Source organism: Notolepis coatsorum, assembly GCF_963971535.1.
Source record: "Notolepis coatsorum genome assembly, chromosome: 3".
Taxonomy (NCBI): Eukaryota; Metazoa; Chordata; class Actinopteri; order Aulopiformes; family Paralepididae; genus Notolepis; species Notolepis coatsorum.
In genome coordinates this window covers 123041445-123067725 of record NC_140167.1, presented here as the reverse complement: position 1 = coordinate 123067725, position 26281 = coordinate 123041445, and the positions used below count along the sequence as shown (strand labels likewise).

The window sequence follows — 26281 nt, the reverse complement described above, 5'->3', positions numbered from 1 at the left end:
TAAGTGGCGAGCGCAGCCCAGTATACCCCGGATGGCTGACCTACCTCCCTGTCGCCTCCGACTCGGCGACAAGCCTTTTCACTCCACCGGTATGGACTGTTTCGGCCCGCTGTATATAAAGAAAGGAAGAGGAACCGAGAAGCGGTGGGGTATTGTATTCAAATGCATGACCACCCGAGCGATGCATATAGAACTCCTTCCAACCATGAGCACAGACTCATTCCTTATGGCCTTCCGAAGATTCACATCGCGGAAAGGCAAACCGTCTATATTATTGTCTGATCACGGGACAAACTTCAAAGGCGGAGAAAGAGAGCTGAGAGAGAGCTTCCAAGCTATGGGCCCAGAACTTAAGACCCACCTCGCTCCATCCCAGATTGACTTCCAGTTTAATCCCCCGAACGCACCTCACTTCGGTGGAACTTGGGAACGAGAAGTACGTTCAATAAAGACAGCCCTGTACGCCGTGCTTGGGGCCCATACCGTGGCGGAAGAAGTCCTAATGACAGTCCTCACGGAGACCGAGGGAGTACTGAACTCAAAGCCCCTCGGTTACGTCTCAAGTGATGTAGCAGATGTCGACCCAGTCACCCCCAACACACTCTTGATGGGGCGGCTGGACCCCGCGCTACCACAGAAAATGTACAGGCCTGAAGAAGCGAACGGCCGAAGAATGTGGAGGTACAGTCAAGTATTGGCTGACAAGTTTTGGAACAGCTTCCTACTCCACTATCTACCGTCTCTACAGACCCGCCAGAAATGGGTGAAAGAGAGAGACAATTTGACAGAAGGAACAGTCGTCATGATTATCGACCAGTCACTACCCCGAGCTATGTGGCCGGCTGGCCGCGTAAGCAAAGTGATCACCGGTGCCGACGGAAAGGTCCGAGCAGCCGAAGTGCTCGTCCAAGGACGGATCTACACCCGACCCGTGGCGAGGCTAATAGAACTGCCAAGGCTCCCCGATACTATCGATGACGACCATGACCCCATGACTTTGTGAACTGACCGACCCCTCACAACAGACATTGAGTAGTGGACAGTGCGGTTAATCTGTCTCTGCTTAGCTAATTAGGTGGGACTAATTAAGGTGCGGCTGTTACAAAGGATCAGATTAAACCGAATATATATATTTATTGATTGATATATATTGCATAGTATTTGTATATCGTTTGATATCCCTTGTATATTCCTTGTACATATACACGGAATATCCCTTTAGCCTACTACAGACCATAATATTTCATTCTCCTATTGGACAGCGGTCCACAGGCGCCAGAGCCATGCCTCCGGAGTCAGGTTCAAAGTCACCGTCAAGACATGTCTGTGCATGCCCGGCCTTGCCCAGGGATACGAGACAGAAATGTCGTTGGCACTAGTTTGTTCACCGTGCATATAAATATGGCGCAGGTGAATACAGAAGCGCTTAGTCTAAGAGTTACCCAATAAGTTGAAGCCTCACCCACGATACTCCGTGCGGTGAAGTATGGCCTGTTTGGCCCCAGAATAGAGCATTGAGACCGCGTGCGAATTAATAACTGAATTGTCAGAGTTTGGCGCTATACCGTCGAGTGCGACATATTTCTATTAAGTCAGTAATAGTCTATTTGTGTATAGTGTATCGTGCGGCTAAAGTTCTACAGTGACCAGCATCACCAACGCTTCCTCGTACCAGCTAGAGTTCTTATCCAGGCTGGGCTGCTTTCATGGCGCTTTCACCCGAGGAGACCTAGACGAGAACCGTGTGGACATGTACACTGGATTAATCTACCCGACGACTACATAGCCCTTTGCGGCTGGATTATATTTGTTTTGGTCCTGTGATTTATGGAGCGGAGAATCGCCGACGCCTGCACGTGTTGGATTTACCCTGTGAGGAGCCAAGTCGAGTCCGCGCCTCAGAGAGCCTGAGGCCGGCTAGCTTTCTTCACTGTGGAGCTACAGTCTACGGAGAACAGCTGTATTCGTCTGTGGATCAAGAGGCTATTGCACCGTCTCCTGTACTTGGAGTCTCCTTAGTCATCGTTGACCAGACTCTCTACTACCGACAGTTCCTCTACCCCTGCTGGCTTACAACCAGGGGGACCCTTCCAGTATCTCCCGCTATATATTACTAGTGTACCATAGATATAATTCCCTAAGATTCAGGTTGTATAATTACCTCCTGCGTAACCAGAGAATGGACATTCATTGTTGATTTGCCTACGCACATTCCTTTGCCTTACAAGTACATAAAGCGGTAGTGGTTTAATGATACCATACTTATCAATACAGTCAGGGAATTGTACCCCTCAGTTACACTTCTCATTGGTTGAAAATGGCCTTCATGTTTGTACATCGCCACCTGTTGCTTTGGAATTGTACTATATGTATATTACATCAGTGTTAAACCACTGTGAGCGGCCCGGAGTGGATTGGAGCGGAGGAGAACTCTCGCTCCGGACGTCGCGCCGACCCATTTTAAAACCCACTCCGTCGCTCACGTCAAAACCGCCCGCTCCGCTCCCCGCGCCGCGCCGCTCACATGGCCTGACACACACACACACACACACACACACACACACACACACACACACACACACACACACACACACACACACACACACACACACACACACACACACACACACACACACACACACACACACACACACACACACACACACACACACACACACACACACACACACACACACACACACAGAGTGAGGTTTTATCTTCCTCTGCCAGATCACAGCATGAAAAGGAGCAACCGAGCATGGAGGAAAAGGTGGATGACAGACAGAGAGAGAAACGGGACATACAGAGAGAGATATAGGGAGAGAGAGAGACAGAGAGAGAGAGAGAGAGAGAGAGAGAGAGAGAGAGAGAGAGAGAGAGAGAGAGAGAGAGAGAGAGAGAGAGAGAGAGAGAGAGAGAGAGAGAGAGAGAGAGAGAGAGAAGGTGGAGAAAGAGAAAGAGAAGGTGGAGAAAGAGAGAGTGAGAAGTTGGAGAGAGAGAGATGAGGAGAGACGGGGAGATGAGGTGGAGAGGGAGAATGAGAGGGAAACCTAGGCACTTGCTCTCTGCTGGGTTTGTTGATTGTTTGGACCATTCATAAAAAACTGAGATAGAGATAGAGAGAGAAAGAGAGAAAGAGAGAGAGATAAAGCTAGTGGTGCTGCTATGTTAATATTCTCACACACCACCCCTTTATTAGAGACAAACTCACCACCTCTAAAGAAAAGAAAGAGACAGACAGACAGACATATAGAGGACAGAAGAGGAGGGGCGTAGGGTGGGGGTGAAGGGAGGTGAAAGACTGGAATGGAATAAATGCGCAAATACCGTAAATAGAAGGAAAGAATAGTTGAGAAATTATCTTCAGTCAAACGGCAGCGCTTGAATGGGGGAAGAGGACACTGAGGTAAACAGAGAGTGATAAGGAGAGAGAGAGAAAGAAAGCGATAAGGTAAATATAGAGAGAAGGAGGGAAATAGAGAGAGGAGGGAAATAGAGATAGAGAACGATGTATAGATAGATAGATATATAGATTAGGGCTGTCAGTTTATCGCGTTAATTCAATTAATTAATTACACAGCAAATTATCGCGTTATGAAAATTAACACTCAAAATTAATTACAATTTTTTTTTTTTATCTCATTCATTCCATAAGAACGTAGAATACACATTTACAGACTTTTTTTTTAAATGGTCCATTTGCATGTTCTTGGTATCTGATTCTAGGGACATCTATGGATCTCAGGGAATGTATTCCCAGTGTCAGAAATACTGTGTCTGTTACTAGGCTTGAGTCAATTGTAATGAACCAAATGAGAATATCAATACATTTTATTTTTATCTTTGACTGTGAATAACACCATGCTCAAATTGACCAGACCTGAAAAATCTAAGCAAATTAATAGATAGATAGATAGATAGATAGATAGATAGATAGATAGATAGATATAGATAGATAGATAGATAGATAGATAGATAGATAGATAGATAGATAGATAGATAGATAGATAGATAGATAGATAGATAGATAGATAGATAGATAGATAGATAGATAGATAGATAGATAGATAGATAGATAGATAGATAGATAGATAGATAGATAGATAGATAGATAGATAGATAGATAGATAGATAGATAGATAGATAGATAGATAGATAGATAGATAGATAGATAGATAGATAGATAGATAGATAGATAGATAGATAGATAGATAGATAGATAGATAGATAGATAGATAGATAGATAGATAGATAGATAGATAGATAGATAGATAGATAGATAGATAGATAGATAGATAGATAGAAAGATAGATATAGATAGATAGATAGATAGATAGATAGATAGATAGATAGATAGATAGATAGATAGATAGATAGATAGATAGATAGATAGATAGATAGATAGATAGATAGATAGATAGATAGATAGATAGATAGATAGATAGATAGATAGATAGATAGATAGATAGATAGATAGATAGATAGATAGATAGATAGATAGATAGATAGATAGATAGATAGATAGATAGATAGATAGATAGATAGATAGATAGATAGATAGATAGATAGATAGATAGATAGATAGATAGATAGATAGATAGATAGATAGATAGATAGATAGATAGATAGATAGATAGATAGATAGATAGATAGATAGATAGATAGATAGATAGATAGATAGATAGATAGATAGATAGATAGATAGATAGATAGATAGATAGATAGATAGATAGATAGATAGATAGATAGATAGATAGATAGATAGATAGATAGATAGATAGATAGATAGGCAGACAAACAAATAGACATCCCCTCGCAGATACAGACAAAAGCATACTCACATACATACAGACGACTCAAAAAGAGAACCGCATGTCAATCATCAACAACAAACAGACACAGGGGAGCTTTTCTCCTTCAACTGTTTCTCTGAAGTCAGATTCAAAAGCCCACGTTGATGGGTTCACACACGTGTCATCAGTCATGCACAAAAACACAAACACATGTGAACTGACATACATGTATGAATGCTGACACATGCTAGGGGTAGGATGGTTCATTACTTTCACAATTCGGTGCACATCTTGAATTTGGGACCATGAAATAGATACATGCAATAGCATCTATTTGGTACAGAGGAAAGCAATAAGGGTCAAGAGTCAGGTAGGTAACCAACTTTAAAAATATATATATTATTTAAATATATACATTTCACATCAGTACATAATTATACGTTCCCAAGTTCAAGACATTTGGTTTGAAGTGAGGGGGTTATGTCGAAGTGTTTGGGTCCAAGCTGTTCTCTAGCAACACAATTGAGGCCTTGCACAGAATGTTTGGAATGCCAATTATTCCTCCATGTTGGAAGACAATGGTTGCTATGTGCAAAACAGCAGTTGCTATGGGTTGATACATGAGAAATACAAACACTAATGTAATAAATTGGCATTTTATTACTGGAGATTAGCAGTGGAACAGTAATATCATGCTTTTCCAATGTTTTATATACTCTACCACTGCACAGAAATTAGGCATTTCCATTCCAAACTGGTTACCAATGGTTACAGGCAGCCCTGTTGGAAAAAAGAGAACTAATGTACACAAACATTATGTGCAAGGCCTCCATTCCACCGAAACAGTCTATATTTCTAGTTCATTGCTGGGTTAATGGATGTCTTGTGGTGATGGCCGGGAGGATGCGATCCTCTCTACGTCGCCCCCATACCTCAAATGGATCCGTCATCAGCTCTATTCTATTTTCAATCATTCAAAATGTTCTTATGTACACCAGTTGCTATTGCATGTCCATATTTGTGTTTCATTACACGTATATGTACATACTTACACCAACTGTTTCACCTGTTTTATAGCAACACTACTATCACCGACATCTAAGGAGGGAGATCCCCCCTTGAACAGCCCTTCTAAGGTTTCTCCCCTCCACATTGCCTGTGGTGCTTTTTTCCCATTGCTAGGTTTTTAGTGAGTTTTTCCTTACCTTCGCGTTGGGTATGTCTGGGAGTGTTGCATTTATTTATTTGACATTTTATTTTGGATTTCATGGTGTTTTTTGTTTTTTGTTTTGTCTAGCTATAGCTGGGCCAGCTTTCCATTACACACTTTCACTGTGCATCATGTTGTTTGTAGAGCTAAATCTATATTTTATATTATAGCTATGGATACAATATCATGGTCATTTGACAGTAAGAACCTTCCGTTCAAAATGCAAAAAAGAAAACAAATGTCCATCCATATGCTCCCGTTTTATACCGTTGTGAATATGAGTGTTATTTCGGAATGATCAGGGTTAATTCCTGGGAGGCTATTTATAAGCTGCGACGTGTATTATACCAAATCCATTGGCGTTTCGTCCCTACACATGCTACAATTTAAAAGATCTAATGCATATGATAGGTATTATGTTTCATCATGAATGCATGAAAGGGGGGGGGGGGGGGGGGGGTCGTTTCTGATTAATTGATTGCCAATAACGGCATTCGTTATTACCACAACATACGCTGATCAGGGAGATGGCTATGAAAACAAGGCACGATCAAGTTGAAAATTCCATCAAACTGTTCTTACCTGTGGCCGGTGGGATTCCAAAAAGAATATTCCAATTATTTGATCGCCATCTGGTAGATTGTATGTCCATTTGGTCGATGACATAACCCACAACAGCATAATGAATCGGGGGTTCCGAAAACTATTCAATGCGATCGGGTGAAGTCCTAGGTTCAGGTTAGTAGAAAAGAGCGCCCGGAGCATTTTCAGTGTGACACCCAGTCTGGAACAGGGGTTACTGCATTCTCGATACAGCACTACTAGCAGGATCTGGCCGGTACTGCACCTTCGGAGTCCCAATATGCCTTTTCCAGGCAAAATACAGCTCCCTGACATTGAATAGGGTATTCAAATCGAATAAAAGAAAAAACTAGTCAAAAACATAATTATACGTTTTTAACCGACAACCGCTGGCTCCCAATAACTTATACGTGGTTGGCCGGGAAAGTGTCCGGTCCATGGGGATATTAATGTGTGTTGTCGGGCCTTACAAATAAATTTGATTTGATTTATGATATGTCTGTACAAAAGAGCCACACGTGGGTCAGAGGTCTCCCTTTCGGCAGACGTGGAGAAGAGGCAAGACACTCACCCGTACCAGTAGCGTGGGTCGCTGGGCATGCAGTGGTTCAGACTGCGCTGGGCCAACGCCTTCTTCTTGTTCAGCACAAACTCCTGCAGTCGCATCTTCACTTCCGTACTGGCCACCGCACCTGATGGGAGGGAGACAGGGGAGGGGAGGGGAGGGGAGGGGAGGGGAGGGGAGGGGAGGGGAGGGGAGGGGAGGGGAGGGGAGGGGAGGGAATCAGGAGAGAGGGAAGGAGAGAGGAGGAGAGCGAAGCTTTAAAATAAATAAAGGTGTAGGGATGTTGCTTAGCCATTTTCAGTAGTATATTGAACATCTTTGGTGGAAAAACCATACCAAATTGTTAACACAAATTCAATATACAAAGTTTTTAAAGTGTTAAAAACATCTGTGGGGGGATCCTTAGGATGACGGGGGCCAATGCAGGGGCACATGCATTGCTATTCCTAGCACTATTTGGGCAACTTTACAAAATTCCTGTGAGTCTATTGAACACATCTGTAAGCTTTTATTAAAAAAAATTCATTGTTTTATTTATATTGTTTTATAAGTACTCAAAAGCCAAATTTTTCTCACTCTCTCCATTTCAGGCTGTGTTGGCCTGGCTCCGCCCATAAGCACTGTGTAAATGTGCTACTGCTGCTTCCCCGCGAGGTCCAGGTTGTGTGTAAATGAGTATATGCTACTGCTGCTTCCCCGCAAGGTCCAGGTTGTGTGTAAATTAGTATGTGCTACTGCTGCTTCCCCGCGAGGTCCAGGTTGTGTGTAAATGAGTATGTGCTACTGTTGCTTCCCCGCACGAGGTCCAGCCCAGGTTTTGTGTAAATGAGTATGTGCTACTGCTGCTTCCCCGCGAGGTCCAGGTTGTGTGTAAATGAGTATGTGCTACTGCTGCTTCCCCGCGCAAGGTCCAGCCCAGGTTGTGTGTAAATGAGTATGTGCTACTGCTGCTTCCCCGCGCGAGGTCCAGCCCAGGTTGTGTGTAAATGAGTATGTGCTACTGCTGCTTCCCCGCGCAAGGTCCAGCCCAGGTTGTGTGTAAATGAGTATGTGCTACTGCTGCTTCCCCGCACGAGGTCCAGCCCAGGTTGTGTGTAAATGAGTATGTGCTACTGCTGCTTCCCGCGCGAGGTCCAGGTTGTGTGTAAATGAGTATGTGCTACTGCTGCTTCCCCGCGCGAGGTCCAGGTTGTGTGTAAATGAGTATGTGCTACTGCTGCTTCCCTGCGCGAGGTCCAGGTTGTGTGTAAATGAATATGTGCTACTGCTGCTTCCCCGCGCGAGGTCCAGCCCAGGTTTTGTGTAAATGAGTATGTGCTACTGCTGCTTCCCCGCGCGAGGTCCAGCCCAGGTTGTGTGTAAATGAGTATGTGCTACTGCTGCTTCCTCGTGCGAGGTCCAGCCCAGGTTGTGTGTAAATGAGTATGTGCTACTGCTGCTTCCTCGCACATGGTTTGTTTCCCCGACAGAAGCTCCTCTCTCTCTCTCTCCCTCTCTCTCTCTCCCTCTCTCTCTCTCCCTCTCTATCTCTCCCTCTCTCTCTCACTCGCTCGTTGTCTGCCTCGCTCTGTTTGAGGAAGTGTCGGGTTACACTATCTGCCTCGCTCTGTTTGCTGTCGCTGTCAACCATAGAGGGGGCGTTAGTTATGCAAATCAGTGCTATATTAACGTCAGCAAAACCGTCAAATCAGAACAGCTTAGTTGAGTGAGGGAGGATCTCGTGAACTCGAGACTAGACTGATGAGTCAATATGGTAATTAGAGACACAGACCCATTGATACTAACCTGTATTACTATAAAACCATGCTAAACACATAAAAAAGCCATTTATAATGCATGTCCTCTTTAAAACCTTAAAATGTGGAATGTTTGTCTGTGCTATGATCCTGCCTGTGGGGAAAGTAATAACCCACACGTTGGTCCTTATGATTGTTCCCTTATCACTTCTTTCCTTCCTGCTAAGTTGAGGGGAGAGTGGTTTCACAACATCAGCTTGATGATCATTCTGCCTTCGTCCTTGGAACGGCTTGGTACCTACAGTACTTGAAAAGGGCTCTTTGTTTCTAAAGGTGGGAGTCTGTGTGTGTTCACACTACATCTCCATGCGTGTGTGTGTGTGTGTGTGTGTGTGTGTGTGTGTGTGTGTGTGTGTGTGTGTGTGTGTGTGTGTGTGTGTGTGTGTGTGTGTGTGTGTGTGTGTGTGTGTGTGTGTGTGTGTGTGTGTGTGTGTGTGTGTGTGTGTGTGTGTGTGTGTGTGTGTGTGTGTGCGTTCATCCTACAGCATGGACTACAAGTACCAGCAAGCAGTGCCATTGCAGGGGCCAAAAGACTACAGTGCATCAACCAATAAGGAGACACTGGAAAGTTCTGGAGGGAACAACGAGGGAACGCATATGGACTACAAACACGTACCACCATGACTAGCGTGTATCCATTAGCTGTGTTGCTTTTGGCTAATAAGGGACAGACACCAGTCATTCTGACTCAGTAACAAAGACCAGATATGGTGAATGATGATGGCAACAGAGATAAACAAAGTCATCTAGAGATGGTGGAGTGGTTAAAATCTCTGAAACTATAACGTCTTAACTAAAATGAATGTCTTAAAGTTTTCATTTCACTTTGTAATGTGTGTATTATTAAGAGGGTGCGGATCCAATAGCAGGGGTGTAAAGTACTTGAGTAATTGTACTTCGTTACAATACTTAAGTACTGTTTTGGTGGATTTGTACTTTACTCAAGTATTATTAGGTTTGTATACTTTGTACTTTTACTCCATTACATTTCAGAGAAAAAAAACATACTTTTTACTCCTTACATTTAAAATGCAGACCTACAAAGTACAAAGTACAAATCTCGCAGGTCCAACCATTTTAATTAGTATATTTGAATTGTTTATCTGGCCAAACTAATGTTAACGTTATTAATCCTGCGACCGCAGGTAAACAGCCAATCAAATCCCCATCAATGTAAAATGAACCCGGCCATGCTGATTGGTCCTTGTGCAAGACTAGAAAGCGGGGATCTTTGATTAAACACCTGTTATCAGAAGAATAGACAGTCAGAGTGACAAGCCATATAAGATGGCCACAATGAGTGGTGAAGAGGACGAAACGGTCTGCGACGGCGTGGACGGACAAGACGAGCATCCATGGCCCTATCTACATAAAAAATACATAGTTCAAGGACTCCAACCTTATAGTGTTGTTGAGTTGCCATCATTAAAAAACCTGATAAATGGTTTGCGACCAAGCACTAACGTCATTACGAGGCCCACTGTCCGCTCGAAGATCAGCAAAGCTGCTCAAACCACGAAAGAGAAAGTCACTGCTGCTATGAGTGAAGTTGAATGGATCACGACAACAACAGATTGCTGGACAGCCCGACAAAGAAGTTTCATTGGGGTAACCGCTCAGTGCTCACTGGATCGACACTGAAAGCTTTGAAAGGCGTTCTGCTGCACTTGCCTGCAGAAGACTGAAGGGCTCCGATACTTTCAATGTTTTGGTCAGTGCCTTAAACGACATTCACTTGGAGTACAAAATCCACATTATGCTATTATTCAGGATACACCATTCTGTTTTTAATATTGTCATATTATTCACGATACTACAGTATTCAGTCTTTAATATTGTGATATTATTCATGGTGTGATGTGAATGCCGTCCATGTTAGTTTACTTTCAATGGAGAAGTGCATTAAATAATTTTAATGCAAAAAGTGTCCTCTGTTCTTTCATTTCAGCATTGTCTATCGCAGAACACATTCCATTGTGGGCAGAGTGTCTGCTTGGTTTCATTCCAGCCTTGCCTAAACACCAGCTGATGATTTCACTAATTGGCTCACCTCTTTAACTAACTCACCTGGTGCAATGTACTGTATAGTTAAAATGAAAACTTGGCCCACAATGGAATGAGTTTGAGACCCCTGGTCTATCCCTTTAAAAATAAATGTACTTTTACTTTTTAGTACTTAAGTACATTTAAAAGTAGGACTTTTTGACTTTTACTCAAGTGTGTTTTTAGCCAGATACTTTGACTTTTACTTGAGTCAGATTTTGAGACAGTACCCATACTTTCACTTAAGTATAATTTCTGGGTACTTTTTACACCCCTGTCCAATAGGTACTAAGACATACTAAGTAGTGGTGGGAAAGATTTACTTTGCAGTTGAAAAAAGGTAATACATCGCAATATATCGCAATATTTAGTATCACAATACTATCATAACGTGACTCAAGTATCGTGATAGTATCGTATCGTGAGGCCTGTGGTGATTCCCACCCCTAATACTAAGTGACTGGACCCTCACCCTCTCTGTGTCTCTCTCTTCAGTTACCACTCTCGTATCACAACCACAAACACACACCCCGGGGAAAATCGGAGAGCGAGAGAGGGAGGTGGTGTAAATGATAGGTGTTCTGATAATTAAGGTGGAGGAAGAAAAGATCAGGGGGTAAAAGAAAAGGGTGTTTGAGCAGGAAGTGATGAGACGGAAGGTTCCGGCAACGGAGGAGGAGAGTAGAGACAACAGGTGACTAGCAGGCCAGGCAGGAGAGAGTAGGGACAACAGGTGACTAGCAGGCCAGGCAGGAGAGAGTAGGGACAACAGGTGACTAGCAGGCCAGGCAGGAGAGAGTAGGGACAACAGGTGACTAGCAGGCCAGGCAGGAGAGAGTAGGGACAACAGGTGACTAGCAGGCCAGGCAGGAGAGAGTAGGGACAACAGGTGACTAGCAGGCCAGGCAGGAGAGAGTAGGGACAACAGGTGACTAGCAGGCCAGGCAGGAGAGAGTAGTGACAACAGGTGACTAGCAGGCCAGGCAGGTGAGAGTAGGGACAACAGGTGACTAGCAGGCCAGGCAGGAGAGAGTAGTGACAACAGGTGACTAGCAGGCCAGGCAGGAGAGAGTAGAGACAACAGGTGACTAGCAGGCCAGGTAGGAGAGAGTAGGGACAACAGGTGAGTAGCAGGCCAGGCAGGAGAGAGTAGTGACAACAGGTGACTAGCAGGCCAGGTAGGAGAGAGTAGGGACAACAGGTGACTAGCAGGCCAGGCAGGTGAGAGTAGGGACAACAGGTGACTAGCAGGAGTCAGGAGAGAGTAGGGACAACAGGTGACTAGCAGGCCAGGCAGGAGAGAGTAGTGACAACAGGTGACTAGCAGACCAGGGCCCTATTCCCCGTACCTGGTTCAACTAAGTCGATCAAGAGTCCCATTATCCAGATTCAATTAACCCGATGTTTGAAGCCGGGATTTTCCTGTTCCTCGAAGGTGGATTCAGTCTTGTTAACTCGAACCAGACTTGAGACCCAGGATAATTGCGCACGCCCGCCTCAGCTGAAAAGCCAGCAAGTATCGATAGCAGAAATCCTGATTTTCTAATGGCATTGATTGATTAATTGATTTAAAACTTTATTAACAGATTGCAGTACGGCTCAATAGCCTCGCCGACAAGTTAAATGCATAATCTATAGGCTAATTTTAAGTCCCTCATTACCCCAATCAATCAGATTATATTTCTTTAAACTTGCCTGCTGGCAGTAGGTTTATGGAATGGATAATCAAATGAGATCTTGCTAGCGAAAATAATTAGTTCAACTGTTTCAGAATAAGGATACGGCTCTCTTACCCATTGATTGATGTATGGTGGATGTTTTAATTATCTGCACTGTGGTGTGATGGTTGGTTGTTTTGACTTTCACGCAGACGACCCGCGTTCGAATCCCACTTCTTCTAGTCTTTTTCTTCTTTTTGCAATGTAGGAATAATTCAATTTGGTGCACGTTGAGAGCTATATAAAGAATGACATCCTCAATGCATGTAGATTTATAATATTTTAACTTAAAACTAGGCTACTTTTGCGTATAATCATTAATATTATATTCCAAAAAAATTATATTGGAAACGCGGGGTCTCGAACTCGGGTCGCCCGCTTGCCAGGAGCGAACACTGGCCGTTGCATCACTGTGCCAGACGGGATATATCCATTGTGTATCCATCAATGGACAAGAGACCCGTGTTTCGAATATTTTTCTTTTGAATGAAGTTTTATCTCTTTATTGCAAATGCTCTTCAAATGCATTAATGTGACGTCAACGGCTCATTCAATTTCTCAAATCCGTCAAACAGCGCATCTCATCAGACATTTTAATCCCAGTTACAATATCACAATAACGTGTGAGTGATGATACAATTCAACAATCCTCAGAGTCCTCGTAATTCATAATCCACAAAAACCACAATCCACGCATAGACACTTCAATTTTATGCTTGAATGAAACACAATCCGGGCGCTCCGTTAAGCAAATCTACAGCTGAGAATATATGAAACTAATCAGAGCCATTAAAAATATCAGAGCGGGATTCACATTTGCAATGCGCCGTTATTAAAATAACCAGTGCATTATTTTATTTAGGACAAAGTAAATCTATAGGCTGAATATGATTTATTATCAGCATTTAGTTCTATTATTATACATTTCAAAAGCCCCCTCTAGGAAAACGAAGCACAGCAACATAATTCAGAATGGTATAATGCAGATCTAGACTGTGAGAATCATTTCAGGAAGCGAGCTGGCATTTCTTTGCGGGGGCGTGGCCATGGTTCATCCAGCTAACTGAACTTAACCCTGCTCTCGACCAGGCTCAAACTTTTTGATCTGTTTTCATGGTGATTTAGACAATCGAGCGTCGGGGAACAGAAAGGTCCGGCTTAAGTCAGGCTATGCTGGAAATTATCCGGCTAACTCAGTTAGCCAGGTACGGGGAACGGGGCCCAGGTAGGAGAGAGTAGGGACAACAGGTGAGTAGCAGGAGGCAGGAGAGAGTAGGGACAACAGGTGACTAGCAGGTCAGGCAGGAGAGAGTAGGGACAACAGGTGAGTAGCAGGAGGCAGGTGAGAGTAGTGATTGCTGGAATTTACCATTTATTCACACAATGGCCAATTGGCTCTTGTGTCCTCAAAGCAATCCAACCTGAGCATGACATAAGAGCAAAATGGCTGCTGTGTGAATATGGTCAACGTGTTAGCTGTTAATATGCTTTCTAAATCACGGCAGGGGCAAAACTGCTGACATCCCAATATGTAGGCCAGAACACCCAGGCAAATTGCCTTTTATGAGGCTGCCCCTCCAGGCAATTTACTGCAGCGTTAAACAAAGCTCCCTCTGTTTGCCATCCCATGCTCTTTCCATGCTAGTCGGGCTAACCTCGCCTTGTCAAGGATGGTCTAGAAAATGACTGTCCTGGAATTGCTGCCCTATTATTGGCAGTAAAACCTAGCTCACAACATGCAAGTGCTTTTTCTACAACACTTGCCTTGATAGTGTCAGAATTGTGCCAGAATTAAGGCATCAACTGATTGATGATCACTCCTGGTGGATAATCAGCTTAGATATAATTTGTTTTTCATATTATAGGTATCGGTATATTTTTATCAGCTGGGCGATAAAACACACGGTTCCTCTGACGCCACATGGTTCCTCTGACACTACACGGTTCCTCTGACACCACACGGTTCCTCTGACACCACACGGTTCCTCTGACACCACATGGTTCCTCTGACGCCACATGGTTCCTCTGACGCCACATGGTTCCTCTGACGCCACATGGTTCCTCTGACACCACATGGTTCCCCTGACACCACATGGTTCCTCTGACGCCACACGGTTCCCCTGACACCACACGGTTCCTCTGACGCCACATGGTTCCTCTGACACCACATGGTTCCTCTGACACCACACGGTTCCTCTGACACCACATGGTTCCTCTGACACCACACGGTTCCTCTGACACCACATGGTTCCTCTGACACCACACGGTTCCTCTGACACCACACGGTTCCTCTGACACCACACGGTTCCTCTGACACCACATGGTTCCTCTGACACCACATGGTTCCTCTGACGCCACATGGTTCCTCTGACGCCACACGGTTCCTGGTTCCTCTGACGCCACACGGTTCCTCTGACACCACACGGTTCCTCTGACACCACATGGTTCCTCTGACACCACATGGTTCCTCTGACGCCACATGGTTCCTCTGACACCACATGGTTCCTCTGACGCCACATGGTTCCTCTGACACCACACGGTTCCTCTGACACCACATGGTTCCTCTGACACCACATGGTTCCTCTGACACCACATGGTTCCTCTGACACCACATGGTTCCTCTGACACCACACGGTTCCTCTGACACCACATGGTTCCTCTGACACTACATGGTTCCTCTGACACCACATGGTTCCTCTGACGCCACATGGTTCCTCTGACACCACATGGTTCCTCTGACACCACACGGTTCCTCTGACGTAGGGTTGCCACCTTTGACCAATAGAAATAAGGGACACTTATCATCGAGAGAAAAAAAATTGGGCGGTTTTGGGGCGTTTTTTGGGGCGAAATTTGGCGGATTTTGTCACTATTTTTTTTTTTTTACTTTATTTCGGTTTTAGGGTTAGGGTTAGGGTTATGTTATTTAATTATTTTGGGGAGCCAGCCCCCCAAACTCCTGAAATGCATAGAAATCTATGAAATCTAAATAAAACAATCTATGACATTTATATTAAAAAGAGGTAGCCCCCCAAGGCGGTTAGGTGGTCGAGCGGAGATTGCGTTCGTCACCAGCCCCGGAGCTGTGAGCTTGGTTCGCCTGTTCGAATCCAGCTCACAGCTCCGGGGTTGTCACCAGCTTGGCTGGCCGTCTGCACTGATACAATTGGCTGTATCAGAGGGTGGGAGAAGCTGGCGGGGTGGGTCCGGGTCGTTGTAAACAGCGACTCCTACAGTTCGGTCGGGGCGCCTGCTAAGCGCGGATTGGACGTGAGGGGGATAGTGTGGTCCTCCCACACGCTACGCCCTCTCAATGAGAATCCGCGCTGCCAGGTGAAAAGAAGCGGTGATTGGCTGGACGTGTGTCGGAGGAAGCACGTGGTAGCCTCCACTCTCCCAAATGATCTGACTGTGGGGGGTAAAGCGCAGCGACCAGGAAGGGACTGGGAATTGGCATACGACTAACATTGGGATGGGAGAAAATCAGAGGAAAATGGAGGGAAAAAAAAAAAAAAAAAAAAGAGGTAGCCCCCCAAACCCCTAAAATACATAGAAATCTATGCATTTTGGAACAGTTACTATAATAGTCAAGAAAGCATTTAGTCATACTTAAAGTTTAAAGTGCTTTATTTGCATTTAACATTGTTTAAATAAATTGGCTGAACTATAGCCTCAACTTGAGCATAATACTGTATGCATATAAAGTGCTGTAAAAACAAAGCCTGGGAACACTTTTATTGAAAGAGGACAATAATACAATGAAACACTTGTATGACCCAAATTAAAAGATTAATAAAAAAAAAAGTGCAAAGAAGAGTAGGCTCCTGGCTGCCAGGGCAGGTAAATAGAAATACTGATATCTAGTTAAAAACACAACCAGATAAATAAGATGTAATATCCCATACCGAATCAATCTCAGGAGATGTTTCAGTCATGAAGAACTGTGATACCTGTGCTTGTGTCCTTTGCGTTCTTATATTTCTGGCATGTTATTCTCCTGAGGCATGCTGTCTGAGATCAGTCAGTCCACCATGCGCCACAGAAAACACACGCATACATACTTTGCAGTTTGCTTTGTAAACATCTCCACTGACACTATCAAGCCAGTGGTTTGCCTCTTCCCACTCAGGTCTGGAGGCGTTTTGTCTTTTTAGGACGCGGTGGAGTCACAGTGTCTGCTGTGGACATTTTCAACCAGCAACCATGACAGGCAGCGCACAGACAGAGGATTGGCACAACAGCACAGAACTCTTCTTAGCAACGTGAAAGCGCTAATTCTCATTGGTCGGTGAGCTGCTGAGCCCACGCCCACCTGAATCATAAATCAATTGAAACTGTATGGGTGGAAATCCTATTCGAAAGGGCGAAATCCCTACTGGTTGGCACAGTCTACAGGCCGCCAGATCATAGTGGCTTTTATGATACACTGGATGGGTGTTTAGCTGGAGTTGAGGATGTAGACAAAATTCTTATTGGAGACTGGAACACGGATATGCAACGAAAAGATGCACCCGTCTTCAAGGCCTTCAGTAGGTTTTGTGATCTGCATGGCCTCAGCCAGCTAATCACCCAACCCACACGTGTATGTGAATCAACTCAGACTACCATTGACCTCATTCTGACCTCCGACAAGTCCAAGATCTCAAATAAAGGGGTTATAGCATGTGGGTTAAGTGATCATTATATGATATTCTGTACCCGAAAAAAACTAAAACAAAAGGCTGGCTGCCACAAAACAGTCACATCTAGAGACCTCAAAACCTACTCTAGCGAGGCCTTCAACCTTGAACTGGAGAGTCTGGACTGGTCAGATGAACTCAATGGTACACTGGTTGACGAAACATGGCTTGGTTTCAAAACCAAATTCTCAGCAATACTAAACGACATGGCCCCCCTAAGAACCACCAGGGTAAAAAATCGCGCTGAGCCGTGGATGCACTCCGAAATACTGGCCGCTATGAAAACCAGAGACAAAAAATGCTCTGAGTTTCGTAAAAGTCAGTCAAAGCTTACTAAAAGCACGAGCAGTGAACTCCAAGCCCACGTGACTGAACTCAAACTAGAAAGAAACAGACTAAGAAACGACGTAAACTCCATGATCAAAACTGCAAAAAAGAATTTCATCAATGACAAAACTGAGGAAAACAAAAACAAACCACGTGAACTTTGGAAATTACTCAATAATCAACTAGGATGCAGTAAAAAACTTAAAACCAGATTCTCAAACATAAACATAAAAACGGACAACACGCTCATCACAGACAAGCTGGATGTAGCCAATTACTTAAACATTTTCTTCACAAACATAGCCACAACACTGGTAAACAAACTACCCTCCCACTCAGGGCTTTATGGGGTAGAACACATAGTAGCTTACTACAAAAACCTAGGGGTCCGCAAGGACGACTTCAAGCTGGAAATGGTAACAACAGATGAGGTACTCAATAAACTGAGCGCCCTCCAACCTAACAAGGCCACTGGCCATGACAACATCCCCTCCAAATTCCTCAGAGACTCAGCAGCCGCCATCACACCAATCATCACACACATAATAAACCTCTCCATAAAACAGGGACACGTCCCCAAGGACTTCAAAATTGCGAGGGTGACCCCTCTGCACAAAAAGGGCAGCAAATTAGACCCAGGCAACTACCGCCCTGTTTCTATTCTCACCTCCATCTCGAAAGTCATGGAAAAAATAGTCTACGAACAGGTCGAAAAGTACCTAGCGGAAAAAAATCTAATCTACGAATTCCAATCTGGCTTCAGAACATCCCACTCCACTGACACATGCCTTCTCTATTTGAATGACCACATCAAACAAGAGGTGGACGCAGGCAAATACTGCGGCATGGTCATGCTGGACCTACAAAAGGCCTTTGACACGGTCAATCACTCCATTCTGATTGACAAGCTAAAAGCAATTGGTTTTGATAGTCTATCAGTGAGCTGGATGCAATCCTACCTTGAGGGGAGGGAACAGATGGTGGAGGTAAACGGTACCCTATCCCCCCCCCTCACAGTGAGCTGTGGTGTTCCACAAGGAAGCATACTAGGACCGCTACTGTTCCTAATTTATGCAAATGACATGTCGTCAGCTTGTGACTGCAACTTGTTCCTGTTTGCGGACGACTCAGCCCTGCTGGTCTCTGACAAGAACAAGTTACAGGTTGAAAAAACCCTCAGCTCGGAACTAGGCAGAATCTGCATATGGCTCGCTGATAACAAACTATCATTACACATGGGCAAAACAGAGTCCATTCTCTTCGGTTCAAATAACAAACTCAGCAAGACCGACGGCTTCTCAGTTACAGTGGGTGACAATATTGTCACAAGGAAAGATGAAATTACCTACCTGGGTTCCATCCTAGAGGCTAATCTCTCCTGTGACAAAATGGCATCCAATGTAATAAAAAAAGTCAACCAACGAACTCGATTCTTGTACCGGATCTCCTCTCTGGTAAACAAGAACACCCTGAAGACTCTGGCAGGAGCACTCATTCAGGGGTACTACGACTATGCTTGCACCTCATGGTACCAAAGCACCTCAAAGGCGCTAAAAACAAAATTACAAACATCTCAAAACAAACTGGTCAGAATACTGCTTGACCTTACTCCTAGAACCCACCTCACCCCTGCCCACTTTGACAACCTAGGATGGCTTAGAGTAGACGACAGAGTACAACAACTTGCAATGGGCCTGGTCTACAAGATACACTACACGACCAAGGTACCCATGTACATGTCAAAAACTTCCCAAAGGTCAGTGAATACCACGATCACAACACCAGAGGGAGCTCCACAAATCATGTTAAACCCAGATTCGGCTCAAATAAGGGACTAAACACGTTTCGCAATTATGCCACATCAATGTGGAACGCCCTACCCAAAGCTGTAAAGGAATGTGGATCACTACCCACTTTCAAAACCTCTCTCAAGGGACACCTACGGGAGACTGCAATTCAACACTGGCCCCTGTAAATATCCTAACCCAACCCCCTCCAATGTACAGTCATTTACCTAGTATGGTTTTGTCAATAGTTCAATGTACATTTGTGTTTGTTTGTACAGTGTCTCCTCCCCCCCCCCCTCAATGTACAGTGTTACTTGTTTATACAGTGTGCCCCCCGCCCCCCCCCCCAACCACCTCCAATGTAAATTACCCAGTATGGTTGTCAATATCCCAATGTACCCAACCCCCCCCCACACAACCTCCTCCAATGTACAGTTTCTACGTCAAATGTATATACTCCCTTTTCTTGACTCCTTCTGTATCACAAACAGTACTGTATTTGCAAATCTGGTATGTCAAAAATGTATAGATGTAGCAGTACTGACTATCTGTATGTCATGTATGTCATATATGTCTATATGAATTGAAAATGGGGGACCCTGATGGAAACAAGACAAACGTCTTTCTCAGGTCTGCATCCCCTTAACAATTGTATGTATTGAGCCGTACTGTATTGTACCCATTCTGCAATCTGTTAAATAAAGTTTTCATTCATTCATTCATTCATACCAGAGTTGCCAAGTCTGTTTATTTCCCGCAACTTTTGGACACAATTTGCTTGTTTTTGTAGGTCGGCTGGCTCATTTCTCTCACTAAACTGGCAACCTTAAAATACTGGACAAAGGTCGTCCCGTATCAGTTCAATACGGAACGCGTCTTTTAGTTTCCAATTACGGGACGATTCCATATTTTACGGGACGGGTGGCAACCCTACTCTGACGCCACACGGTTCCTCTGACACCACATGGTTCCTCTGATGCCACATGGTTCCTCTGACGCCACATGGTTCCTCTGACGCCACACGGTTCCTCTGACACCACACGGTTCCTCTGACGCCACATGGTTCCTCTGGCGCCACATGGTTCCTCTGACACCACATGGTTCCTCTGACGCCACATGGTTCCTCTGATGCCACATGGTTCCTCTGACGCCACATGGTTCCTCTGATGCCACATGTTTCCTCTGACACCACATGGTTCCTCTGACGCTCCATGTGCTCCTCTAACACAACCTGTGCTCCTCTAAGACAACATCACAACATGTGCTCCTCTAACACAACATGTGCTCCTCTAACACAACATGTGCTCCTCTAACGCAACATGTGCTCCTCTAACGCAACATGTGCTCCTCTAAGGGCCCGCGTCCACCTGGCTCACAAAAACACTGATAGTGCGCCGGCAGCGCTGGCATGAAGCGCATCTTGTAGATGACAGAAAGAAATCTACAGCCATCCTTTTATCATTTTTTCATGCCGCGGTTTTGAACATATTATAGCATATTTTAATAACTTTATTGTATATTAATTATATATATAGTTATTGCCTGACACCACAGTTCGCCCTTTGCTTTTTATTAGCTTTTTAGTAGTGTATTCGTGTAGTTATTATTATTAGTGTATTTGTGTTTTGTCGCGAATCTCAATGGCCCGTCTACTGTGGGAGACAGCCAAGACAGGCAGGCAGCTCCGGTGTCAGGTTACAAACAGAGTGGTAGATATGAATGGCTGTGATTGGTTGTCTGAAAATGAGCTCAGCGCATCGCTCTGAAAAGTTAAGAAAGTTTCAACATTCGGCCGCACAAAAAAGCTGAAAAAAGAAGCCGACTGCAGCGCACTTTCTATAGGCGGCGCATGCGGCCGCATACGCTCTCTCCCCATTGGGATACATTGAAAAAAGACGCGTGCGGTCATAAATATGAGGCAGGTGGACGCGAGCCCTAACACAACATGCGCTCCTCTAACACAACATGCGCTCCTCTAACACAACATGCGCTCCTCTAACACAACATGCGCTCCTCTAACACAACATGTGCTCCTCTAACACAACATGCGCTCCTCTAACACAACATGCGCTCCTCTAACACAACATGTGCTCCTCTAACACAACATGTGCTCCTCTAACACAACATGTGCTCCTCTAACACAACATGTGCTCCTCTAACACAACATGTGCTCCTCTAACACAACATGTGCTCCTCTAAAGAAACATGTGCTCCTCTAACACAACATGTGCTCCTCTAACACAACATGTGCTCCTCTAACACAACATGTGCTCCTCTAACACAACATGTGCTCTTCTGATGACACATGTGCTCCTCTGACGCCATTCTCTGTAGCACAGTCTGACTCAATGGCTCAGCCCACTGCAGTGCTCTTCTCTATGACAAGCATGTGAGAGAAGCAGCGTGGAGTTTGCTTTCACTCAGGGCATAAAACTCACTTGTTGTTGGTACAGTGAGTTGGTAGTTGTAGATGCCATAGCTACGAAACGCACGCTGTAAAATTAACGGTCCTCATTCTCGAACGGACTTACTGTAAGAGAAAGTTACCAAGAAATTACTTCGTAACTCGATTTACAAACTTCTTTGGCGTTCTCGAATGGCTTCTTTTGGTAAATTTGTTCGTATGATTTACAAACTCGAAAAGGCAGTCGTAAGTCGGACAGAGAGGTGTTCGCCAGTGTTTTAACGGCTTCATTTGGGAGAAGTCCTTGGGGATTGTGTTCACTTCGTTTCTACAGACATCCATGGAATTAAATTATTATAATAAAAATAAATCTGACTATGTCTGGATGTATTGGTATCAGTGGCGGCTGGTCAATGGGGGCGCTAGAGCGCCGCCCTCCCTGTTAAAAGAGAGAAGAAGAAGATTTTTTAAATTTTTTTTATAGCCCTATAAATAATATAAACATGTTTAAAATGAATAATATTTACTCATTTTAAGTATGGTTGTGTTTCCAATGCACAATATAACGTTAATATATCAAATATAAATAATTGTTTTCATGAACAGGAAGTGACTGTCTGATAGAGAATACGTTCCGTAGCCGCATTTCTCTCGGGCTAGCCGTAGCCGTATTTTTCTCGGGCTAGACGCAATATCGCTTACAGTGGGCGTGCACGACGTGCACTGGCTGTAAGGTCCCCTTATAAGGGGACCCTGCTTTTCTTTATCATAAATCGATCAATAGAGACCATATTAGATCCCCATGTGGGGTATCATTGGAAAGCCACACCAATTGGCTACAACCCTGTCCAAAGATTTTCAAGATCGCCAAATGATTGACGGAGCGAGAGCCCCGGGAGTCAGGGGTGGTAATGTGTACTTTGGCGCACGCCTCACATATCGGCATGTAACTCGAGAACCGCTGATTTTGTCACCTGAAAGGGCAATCGACAGGAAACAAATAGGGCTTTAATTCTATCTATTATTGTATTAAAAGAAATGCACACCCGAGCCGCTAGAGGTCGGCAAAGTGGCATCGCGAATCGTCCTCATGAGGGCCCCCCCCCCCGCCCGCCCCGCGGAGAGCAGAATGATAGTGAATCCTCCCTCTCTCTCTCTCCCTCTCTCTCTCTCTCTCTCTCTCCCCCTCTCTCTCCCACCCCCCCACCCCCCCCCCCTCTCTCTCTCTCTGTCTACCAGTCGCAGACTGTGTGGGCTGACTGTCACTCAAAGTGCTTATGGGCGGAGCCAGGCCATAACAGCCTGAAATCCTGAGGCTGAAAAATTATGGTTTTGAGTACTTGATTAGAAATATAAAACGATGCATTTTTTTTTTAAACCTTACAGATGTCTTAAATAGACTCACAGGAATTGTGTAAAGTTGCCCGGCTACGACGGTAATTTCATGTATGCTCGACGAGATATAATAATGATAATCTAGCGTTTATTTCAGGATGATTCGATAATCAGCCGAAAAATTACAACGTGATGACTGGATTACAGTAAAATGCCTTTTTCTCGTATTTTTCCTGGAATTACTCAAAAGCACCCAAACCATACTCTATTCAAAACGGTATAAAACGGAAATGTACGGATGAAAAAACAATCTGTTTCAGGCATGTTGACTGGAAGCAACTCAGTGAGAGTCGACAGCGTTATTAGACCCATAGATATAATATAAGATATATATATATTTTTTTTTGTATCTCTCTTTCTCCGATTTTTCTCTGTTTTCTCCCCGTCCCAATTTAGTCGTTGTGCCAATTCCCCCCCCTCCCCTACCTGGTTGTTGTGCGCATGTTCTCCTACTGGTCGGTACAAGGGAACCCTGAAGTATACGCACGCTTCCTCCGACACGTGCGGCGACAGCCAGTGGCTCTCTTCTCACCTGGCAGTGAGGGCTCTCATTGGTGTAACGCGTGGGAGGTCACGCTGCCTTCCTCAAGTCCTGCCTCCGCTGAGCAAGCGCCCAGACCTGACCTGTAGGCGTCGCTGTCCACAACGCCAGTTTCCCACCCACGGCTTCCCTCCCCCTAACCCAGCCAAACGAGTTAGTATAGCGATCAGCCCAAGCCAAGGCAATGCTGACGCCGGGAGTCGAGACCACAGCCTCTTGCATTGGTGACGAGTGCAATCTCCGCTACGCCACCTGACCGCCCCATATAATATATATTTTAAGCACTCGCAAATGTTGCAGTCTAAAACTATATCCATTGAATAAAGACCTGCCGATGAAGGGGGATCAGCGCCCCCTGCTGCTGGCGGTCAATGTGTTAATGTTTTTTTTTGTAGCCAAGAGTAAAGACCATAACCATATCAAAACAGCAGTCAAAGTGTATATTTTCATTTTTACCGATGTTTTATACGATTTACCGAAAATAAGAATTTATCGAAAAAATGCTAATTATATCTCTTTTATCGTAAAACCGCAAGGAAATGACTAAATCCAGATTTAACATAGCCATTGGAAAGAGGAGCCTTTTCCCTATCCATAGATGTATGATTTGGCCATAATAAGGTCAAGGTCAAGTTCAAGGTCAAATATGAATTTATAATTAAAATCGATTATCATTTATTACTGTATCTACAACTCCTTCTGTTTAATCATCTTCCCTTTATTCATTTTCTTAGATTTTTTTTACACTTGATCTCAAGAAGGTGCTGAATGAGCTCAGTGAGCGAGCTCGGTTCCAGCACAATTGTAACATTTCACCGGCACATATGCAAAAATAAATCATAATTTATATTCTCCTTTTTTTCATTACAATTTACTCAAGCCTAGTAACAGACACAATATTTCTGTCACTGGAAATACAATAGGGATACAGCTTAACAGGTTAAGAGAAGTTATTTATAATGCATGTGATTCACTGTGCATTAGTTAGATTACACGCTGCGCATGTTATGACTTTGAGCGTCTGCCATTTCCACCGCAAAAGGCACATACAATTAACAATACGATGCGTCGATCATGAATATGCAAATAGATGAAATTACGATTGGGTAGACATTGGAGGGGGTTGGGTTTGGACATTTACAGGGGCCAGTTACGAATTGCAGTCTCCCGTAGGTGCTCTTTGAGAGTGGTTTTGAATGTGGGTAGTGATTCACATTCCTTACAGCTGTGTTCCACATTGATGTGGCATAATTGCGAAACGTGTTTAGTCCCTTGTTTGAGCCGAATCTGGGTTTAACATGATTTGTGGAGCTCCCTCTGGTGTTGTGGTCGTGGTATTCACTGACCTTTGGGAAGTATTTTGACATGTACATGAGCGGCGTGTCATCCGTTACTTAATATGCAGCCCTTGTTGGCCAGAGCTGTTGCAGCATCCAACACACTGCTAACACAGAACAATAGCTTATTGAATGAATGATGACCTAATGGTCCCTAACATGTCTCATACACTCATCAAGTTGCTAAGGTGCATTAGTGAATCTTACTCAAACTACTACTATTACTCTGATATTCTTCTTCCTCCTCCTCCTCCTCCAACTATATTACTACTACTACTACTCCAACTATATTACTACTACTACTACTACTACTACTACTACTACTACTCCAACTACTACTACTACTACTACTACTACTACTACTACTACTACTACTACTACTACTACTACTACTACTACTACTACTACTACTACTACTACTACTACTACTACTACTCCAACTACCCTGTACTACTACTACTACTACTACTACTACTACTACTACTACTACTACTACTACTACTACTACTACTACTACTACTACTACTACTCCAACTACTACTACTACTACTACTACTACTACTACTACTACTACTACTACTACTACTACTACTACTACTACTACTACTACTACTACTACTACTACTACTATTACTCATACTCCTCCTCCAACAACTATATTACTACTACTACTACTACTACTACTACTACTACTACTACTACTACTACTACTACTACTACTACTACTACTACTACTACTACTACTACTACTATTACTACTCATACTCCTCCTCCAACAATATTACCACTACTACTACTACTACTACTACTACTACTACTACTCCTCCAACGATATTTCATATTTCGATATACCTGCCTCACACACCCCATGCACTTCAGCTCAACCCTCCATACCTGCCTCACACACCCCCTTCACTTCAGCTTCAGAACTTAAAGTTGTGCATGACTGGGTAGTATGTAATAGACTTGTCCTTAATATCTCCAAGACTAAATGTATTGTGCTGGGAACAAGGCACAGGTTATCTACAAATCCAAAGCTTCATTTAAACTTGTGTAATTCGGCAGTTCAACAAGTTGAAAGTACTAAACTCCTTGGAGTGATGC

General features: G+C 44.1%; 1 protein-coding gene across 1 annotated transcript in view; it reads right to left on the bottom strand.

The window, feature by feature from the left end:
• Positions 1 to 26281, bottom strand: part of LOC311225988 (histone deacetylase 4-like) — a gene marked incomplete at both ends in the record, with an annotated part of 163140 nt that overhangs the window by 112355 nt on the left and 24504 nt on the right. Inside the window, 1 exon segment of the mRNA XM_084311370.1 lies at positions 7157 to 7277. Coding sequence (XP_084167496.1) covers positions 7157 to 7277 — 121 coding nt within the window.